Raw genomic sequence first — 8,546 nt, forward strand, 5'->3', positions numbered from 1 at the left:
GCATGTTTTCACGTCTAAGCATATTTTTTCGCGCTTCGTTATTGGACTAATTACACCTCATCAACGAATTTTTTGCGCGGCAACATTTTATCACAAACTACTTGTCCCAATTACACTTTCGCGCATTTATCTTCTAGAGAAGAGCGTAATCATGCGGCCTAATGGCGGACACTTTTTTCTGTCGCGACAGAGCGTTATAATGCTTTCTCGTTAATAATTTGAGGAAGCCAACAGGAACAAGCCGAAGGTAACACTAACATTCACTGGAGACCAAGAGCATGCTGGCTTGGTCGGTCAGTTGCGCTGCAGCCGCTGGGATCTCATCGGAGCCGCTGGGGTTAATTGGTTTCATCATATAGGGGGCTGTGGCCAAGTTCTAGGCCAGAAAGACCAAATCCTGTTCTGGTGAGGGAGTTCGTCGTCTGTTGTGGTCATCGTGATCATGCCGTGCCCCAGGTGTGGTATGCAGTTGCAGCGACGCGCGTAGTATTTTTTTTTAATCCGGTGAAAAATTCCGAGGCCCCAGGATTCTAACCTCGGCCTTTTGCACCCGAGACAGATGCTCTACCTCTGCGCTATCGTGTACCATTGCGCTTAGAGCACTAGATATGAACTGCTCGAAATTCACGCCAATTCGTCGCAACGTCAGTGCCTCACAGTGCAACCAAAAGCGTCTCCCTTCCCCGTAGGCACCTCTGCAATCGATAGAGCAGATAAGGCTTAGATAAGGCGCCAACGAACTGTCCAATAGCCCTGAGTTAAATATTCTAGACTTGAAGAAGTTTTATGCATTTCCGCCGAATTCTTCATGAGCTCACGCTAAACATTCTCTTCGGGACAAAAGCAGTCCATAGCAGCGTCATGCCTACCGAACGCCTTCAGGAGTCTGCTTGCTAAGTGGCGCGTAATATAATAGCATAGTCTCTGTTGCAGAATCTGAAGATTGCTAAGGCTGGTTGTCCTGATGACTTGCCAAACAAATTCTACAAACTGTGTGCTGAGTCGGTTGCACCCTACTTAAAGATAATTTTTGAAAAATCGCTTGAAGAATCCTGCCTTCCAGATGACTGGAAAATTGCAAGTGTTGTGCCAATCTACAAATCTGGCCCTCGCAACACTGTATCAAATTATAGACCGGTATCTCTAACTTCAGTTGCGTGCAAGACACTCGAACATATTTTGTTCACCAGTATAGCAGCACATATGGACGCACATTCATTGTTTAATCCTCGTCAGCATGGTTTTAGAAGGGGCCTATCGTGTACTACGCAGCTGACTGAATTTGCGCACGATTTGGCTGAGGCACTGGACAGGCGACTTAGCGTGGACTGCGTGTTTTTGGACTTTAAAAAGGCCTTTGATACCGTGACGCATTCTTTACTAATTCAAAAAATGTCTTTTTACAATATTAGCCATCAAGTGATATCATGGGTAAAAGATTACCTATGTTTACGGCAGCAGTTTGTGGTTATGAATGGCGCCGAGTCTCAAAGAGTGCAGGTTGTGTCTGGTGTTCCCCAGGGCTCCGTGTTAGGACCACTATTGTTCCTGCTCTACGTGAATGACATTAGTGAAGGAATAGTATCTCAAATGCGGCTATTTGCGGATGACTGCGTTCTTTATAGTGTTGTCACTAGTGATCGAGATGCGGGAATGTTCCAAGAAGATTTGAACAGAATCTCAGAGTGGTGCGTTAAATGGAATATGAATTTGAATTTGTCCAAGACTGTCCATATGAAATTTACAAGAAAGAAAAACCCTGATGTGTATTCATATGTTATTAGGAACACAATGTTAGAACAGGTATTCGAATTCAAATATCTAGGCGTTTATTTTACTCCTGATTTGAGCTGGCGCCGTCACGTCGATTATATCTCTGCTAAAGCATGCAGAAACTTGGGATTTCTTCGCCGAAATGCAAGCACTTTTCCACTGTCATGTCGTGACATTTTATTCAAGACTTATGTCAGGTCGGTTCTGGACTACGCGTGCACTGTCTGGGACCCGCCTACTGCTAGAGATAAAGATAAGTTGGAGAGGGTGCAGAACATTGCCTCTCGTTTCGTGTCTGGCACACGCGGGGCTCGTTACAGTGCATCGCGTACGAAGGATGCACTCAACTGGGAATTGCTTGACACGCGCCGAAAGAAGTTGCGTCTGAAGCTGTTTCATGCTGTTTATTATTCAACTGTTCGGGTTGAACGCGAAAGGTATGTGCAGGAGCCTTTTTATAGATCCAACCGTGTTGACCATGTTTTTAAGGTCCGCGAATTCGCGGCAAAAACTGAATTGTTTAAAATGTCTTTTTTGCCGAAAACCATTAGAGAATGGAACAGACTACCGAGCGATGTTGTGAGTGTGACATCAAATGATGCGTTCTTTCGTTCTTTAATGATGTGATGCGATTGTGATGTGTTCTTTTGAAGTGAGATGTGCATGGTGAAAGTTTTATGCTTGTAACTCTGCCTGCGAGCGGAGGTGTCATGTGTGCTTCTTTGTTGTACATTGCCCCCCCCCCCCCCCCCCCCACTGTAATGCCACGGCGCTGTGGGTTCCTTACTAAGTAAATAAATAAATAAATACTGTTGGAAAACGGTTTCAACCCCGGTCCGGTCGGTAGATCGTTTCACTCTTGCTAGTGAGAATAACACCTTGTGTCAGGGTGAGTATCTTTACACTAGCTCGTTTGGATATAATAAATATGAGCGGCATTACCGCTTGCTCTGTGCCAGTGTCCACTTTCCAACTGCGCACACACACCTGTCAGACGCCATGTGATTCACGAAAAGCAAGCTGTGAATGTTGTGTGCTTAATGACAAGTAGAGAATACTGGCACCTTGCTAGGGTCACCACATCGATGCACAAATTAACGGCGGATAAGACTCGCATAATTTGAAACAATTTATTCGGCTGATCTGCGGCTGCAAAGTTAAAACCTTGGCGTAGCTATTAGCAGCAAGCATGTTAGCTGTCTCACAGAACACGATTCCCACCGCTTTGCAAAACCACCTGTTATTATGACTGTATTAAGTTAACATGATTGTTAGTATCAGTGTAGCATTAGCTCCTATCCTGGTACATTGTGTTCTAGTTTTGTGTTTGCTGAAACAGTGCTGTATTTTGAATTTCATTTTGTCCGCGTCTGTCGCGGTGTGTTTTTGTTTTTAGAACGTTCTTTTTTATGCCTATTTTTGTGTTTGCTAAAAGAGTGCTGTATTTTAAATGTCGTTTTCTCCGCGTCTGTCGCGGGCGTGTTTTTGTTCCTGCAACGTTCTTTTCATTTTTGCCTTTCCACCCATAGTCCATGGGTTTTTCAGTATATTGCATCATTTTCCCCAATTACTGTATTTTATCTGTTGTTTCTTTGATGTTTACCCCTAAAACAATGCCCCAGTGGGGGCGCTGTAGCTATTTTGTATAAATAAATATAAATATAAATAAATCTGGCCGCCCTTAGTAAAGCCAACACCGACATCTGGAAATCAAGTGGTGAGACAAAATCATGTAAACAGACCACTTTATAATTTTTCCAACTGTGGTTCTTTTTTTTAAAGAGAACAAAGAGATAAGCCTATTTGCCACTGACGATAAACATAAGGCAACTGCAAGCACCAAAGGCAACAAAAGCAGTTCTATGCCTTAGGCCTTTTCTGTTGTGTTTATGCTCGCAGCCTTCACAAAAAACAGCCGCAAAAAATCAAAACTTTCCCAGGGTGCTAGCAACATACCAGTAGCGAGGCCCCAGCTCGGCGCCAACCGAGATTCCATAAAGTTGCCCATTCTGATGTGCGCGACGACACCTAAGTATTCGCTTGATAGCGGTATGTTTCCCCTCAGAGTTTATGTTCATCCGGCCAAGATTACTATCATACTTTTTTACCTAGCAGGCCAGATATTCTCCCCATCAAAAGTAAATAGAGTAATGAATCTAATGATATTGCGGTGGATGGTGTAATGGTGTAATGATATCGCGGCGGACTAGAAGACGACGAACTGTGCAGTGGCTCGGGCAGGAGCGCTGGTGCTCGGCACGCAGCTATTCGCCATCTGTCATCACGCAAAGTTCTTTGGCTTGCCATCACGTAACATTTGGTTGATGTGCTGGGTGCCTTTACCATCCCGGTCCGCGAGCTCAGGATCCTGCTGTTTACTAGGTGCCATCCAACTTTCCAGCAGAAGCCGCTTCTCGAGAAGGCACACTCACTTCTTGTATTCAGGACATTCGAGAAGCTCAGGAGCCAAGTCAGCTGCGCTTCTTGGCACCAAGGAGGAGGGATACTGAAGTGGAAAGTGAAACATAAAGGAGATTTTTATTTTCTTTTTTTTAAACTGAGCAGATTTCACCGAGGCACTAGCGATCAAGAAAAAACACTGCAGATGTAGAGACTGCAAAATCAGTGAGCTCCTTTGATAAATACAACCGCTCCTATAATTTAGCCGGCAAGACGGTGCCCAGTAGATTTATGCAAGGAGAGGCAGCAAAGAGAACTGATAGCACCGATCAAACGGATGATATAGCTTCGTCGCTTCCGGGTTCTTACCGCGGGTATTAACGCATGCGTCTTGCAAGAAACGATCCGCTTCTATGTTTCTGGTTATAACGCATCCTAGTGGAGATGCCAGTTCAACAAATATGAAGGAACATTCGTGTCCAGTACAAAATGTCTCAAAGTAAGACGCACGTACAAAGCAGAGTGCGCTGTTTTTTTTTTTCGATGTATTGTAAAAACATTTGCAATTCTTTAGGGTTGCTTTCCTATATATCGCGCGAATGCTTTAACACAAAATACGGCCTGCTAAATGCTCCAAACACTGGAAATTTTCTCGAGTACAGTCCATATATAAATAAACCTTAATAATGGAGAATATCTAGGAGACTTTACTCTAGGAAATTACTGTGAATTCTTGAGAACATTGGAGAGCGAAGCGACATTTGCGCTGTTACGGCTCCAGTCTGCTCAGAGGTGTTTACCAGTTTCTATTTCTGTGCGGGAAACCTCGTAAGTTTGCAAGTATAGGTTGGAGAGCAGTAATTCTGAGTAGACGTATGGATTTGTTACGGATACTCTCATAATTCACGCTTTTTGCCGGGGAGTAGAGGTGACGACGGTACTCCACCACCTCCTTCTCCCAAAAGCTCCTATGTGATTCGTATGCTCGACATACCTGCGCCGCGTGAATTCAAGCACCTTATGGGCATTCACGCGTCTCTGAGCTCCCTGCAGCACCTCTCTCTTGCGCACATGCGCAGCACAATCTCCTGCCCCCATTGCCCCTCGCCAGTTTCAGTGCGTTGGCATCACTGTGTTAACCATCTTGTCGTGCTGTATTGTACTAAGCCTCGCCGCCAAATCGGAGAGGAGGAAAGAGTTGACATGAGAAATATAGAGAGGAAGAAATTTCGCGGACAGTATGAGCCGGCGGGGGAGGCGCAGTGTTCGCAAGTGAGAAAAATAGAGCGATCTGTTGGCCTGCGTTCGACGCCACGCCTTTGGCGCGTGGTCCTCTCACAGCCGGCTTTTGGCGATGAGGGTTCGATACAATACTGTCGGGCTCTACACGCAAAGCCACCGCCCGTTCGGCACTGAGTTTTAATAATTTCATGGTTCCATTCGGTCATCTCCTACAGCCCCGCTAGTATTATAGTGAATTCAGTTTAATACAAATTGGTCGTACAACAGAGTTCGCAATGCTAACCAATAACTCTACGCACCAATGCCGTTAGTCATCTGTCAATTTCGGTCGGACTGAAGTCGGCTACAAGAGGTACTCCCTCGTGAGGTTGTTTGTAATAGGAACTTGTGAGTAAAGCGAAAACTAATGTTCTTTTTTTTCTATGCCAACAGCTCTGTGAAGCGAGGAAAAACTACACGTCGATGAACTACACCATAGCCGCCATGAACATTGAGTACGCCGACCTTGGATACCGGTGCAATGCAGAAAAATACTTCAAGCTGAGCGTCCTGAAGAACCTGGCCATGTTTTTTCATCACCGCTACAACACACCAGTACTAGTGGATCACTGTATTGTTTTACATACATATCCAGCGTGCCAATTGTAGTTGATTTAAGTGCATCGCCTGGAGCACTGATTAAAAAGTCCGATTTATTGTAAATACGCTCATCTCCTTCGAAGTGTTTCATAAACTCGATGTGATGAAAATAAAATCTCGAAAAAAGTTCATGAAAGGGCACGTTATATAAATTATTTGTATTTTCACGCACTATTTAGGGCAACACAGTTTACATGTCAACGCGTTTTAATATCGGGTCTCGTTTTTAGACCATAGTTAAACACACAAAATTGCTTAAGGTTTAACTCTTGTAAACCTAGTGATACAAAGCGAAACCACGCGATATCCGCTGGGCGGTCAGATGCCGCTAGCTGACGATGTTGCAAGGTCCTTGTGCGGTTTCTCGTGCGGTTTGCTGCGGTATCTGGCGGCGGAAACGTGAGAAACGTTTTTCTGCCCAACTATTGTGCATTTCAAGCACTTTACGCTGACCACGCCGACCGGTGCTTGAATTACACCGTTCCTGAAAAGGCGCGCGTGCTTCGCTGTCTGCCGAATGTTCTGGCGTGGTTCTTGGCACCTGTCCTTTTCCAGACAGTGGCAAGGCGAGAAACGTTGAGTTTTTGCCAGACTACGCTGGATTTCAAGCAGTTTCACTGAGCACTCTGGTCAGCGCAATATGGCACAGTTGTGAACGGCACGGCTACCTGCTCGCTTTGCCTAGCTGTTTGTTTCGCATGGTTGTGCGCTGAGTTTTGCGTAGGACGCGGATTTTGGCGGCGCCCCGCGATACACTACTTTTTTCGTGTAATATTTTGGACGGTCGGTTAAAACAGATGGTCAGATTTAAAAAAAAAAGGACAAACGTTTCCAAAACCAGCGTTCTCGCGTGGTTAGTACATGGGGGCGCGTAATTTTCATGATTGCCGGGAAAAAAGTATCGCATGAAAAGCTCGAAAACTATCAACTTGTGTATTGAAGACTTCGTCGTCTGTTCGAGTGAAAACGCGCATTGCACCCGCGTAGTCACAACACGGAGTGCACTTTTCAAAACGACCAGGGGAAAAAAGTAAACTCGCATGGAAACAAGCAGCTGCTGCACTGCAAACTGTGTTCGAGGTCTCTGAAGACGCAAAATTTTGCCTGCGCATTTGTTCTCAGTGTTGGGGAGGAGGGATAACCGCAAACTTGACAGGACTGAAGATCGAGAAGAGGACAGGACGAGCGGTTATCCCTCCTCCCCAACATGTCTGACCAACTGGCCCAAAGCTTCCCCTTGTTGTTCTCAGTGCTTCAACACACTGTGAGTGACTGCTTGGGACCCCGTGTTGCATTCGTTAAGGTGCCGAACATTTTTCAAACAAAACGCACAGTTGGCCCTGGAATGGGACTTCCATAGTATGGGGGACAACAGAAATTAACGTCGGGAAACGGAAGAATGTTTGTAAATAATTGGCAGATAACTTGTAGCATCATATAGGCTGCATTAATATTCCGCATGCGAGGTTTCTGCTCTGTATGGTCTTCTATGTTTATCCATTTACTTTCGGTCCAGAAGATGAAATTTACATGCCTCGTGCTCTTCAGCGGCCATCAACGCAGCTCGGCCACGGCCTTCGTCAAACAGTGGCAACCTAGAACAGGCACCAGGTGCTTTGTGAAGTGAACATTTATTTCGGTGCATAAAAGCCCAAAACCGTTACAGAAGCCGCCGCCATTTGGCACACCGCTAAGCTCGTTCCGTGATTCTTGTGTGTCAACTGTTAGTGCAACACGGCTCACAGCAGTGGTTGTCGCTACCACCATGGACCGTCAGCTGAAAATTGTAAGTTAAGAGCAGGTTTCATTGTCATAAACCTTGCACAAAAACTGTGCGAACCGGCGAAACGCGTGAAAGCGGTGAAATTACGAACAGAGAAAACACACCTTTACGAACCTTGTATGCCGAATACTTATGCACCACATAAAATGCTGCAAGATATCTCTCAATGATTTATGAACATTCTTCCGTTCCCCGGCGCTAATCTCTGTTATTCCCCAAAAGCCGTAAGTCCCATTCCAGGACCAACGGCGCGTTGATCGGAAAACGTTTGGCACATTCACGGCTACAATACGTGCTCCCAACCAGCCGCTCACAATGCGTTGGAGAACTTAAACGCGCGAGTGCAATTTTGAATGTCTGCAGAAGCATAGAGGACAGTTCTGGGCGCACCAAATTTTTGTTTTCATACGTCTCTACTTTCCTCCCTCTGCTCGTTCTGAAAAGCGCACTCCGGGGCTGTCACTACGCGGGTGCAGTGCATGTTTTCATTCCAAAAGACGACGGAGTCTTCAACGCACAATTTTCTAGTTTTTTAGCTTCTTTTGCGTTACTTTTTTCCCGGCAGTTTTGAGAATTGCGCGCCCGTTCGTACTAAAAACGCGAGAACGCTTGTTTTCGACACGTTTGGCCATTGTTTTAAAGATGACCACATATTGTACCCGACCGTCAACTAACAATATTCCGAAGAAGTTGTGTATTGCTTGGAGCC

General features: G+C 45.4%; 1 protein-coding gene across 1 annotated transcript in view; it reads left to right on the top strand.

Annotated features, from left to right (window-relative positions):
• LOC149337574 (uncharacterized) overlaps positions 1 to 7,322 on the top strand; it is a 68,326-nt gene extending 61,004 nt beyond the window's left edge. The window contains exons 7-8 of the mRNA XM_089554460.1: positions 5,848 to 6,009; positions 7,305 to 7,322. Of these exons, the coding sequence (XP_089410586.1) occupies positions 5,848 to 6,009; positions 7,305 to 7,322 (180 nt within the window). The remainder of the gene's footprint in view (positions 1 to 5,847; positions 6,010 to 7,304) is intronic.
• Positions 7,323 to 8,546: the final 1,224 nt, after the last annotated feature.

This window comes from Amblyomma mixtum, chromosome 7 (assembly GCF_055824585.1).
Source record: "Amblyomma mixtum isolate Tamu chromosome 7, ASM5582458v1, whole genome shotgun sequence".
NCBI lineage: Eukaryota > Metazoa > Arthropoda > Arachnida > Ixodida > Ixodidae > Amblyomma > Amblyomma mixtum.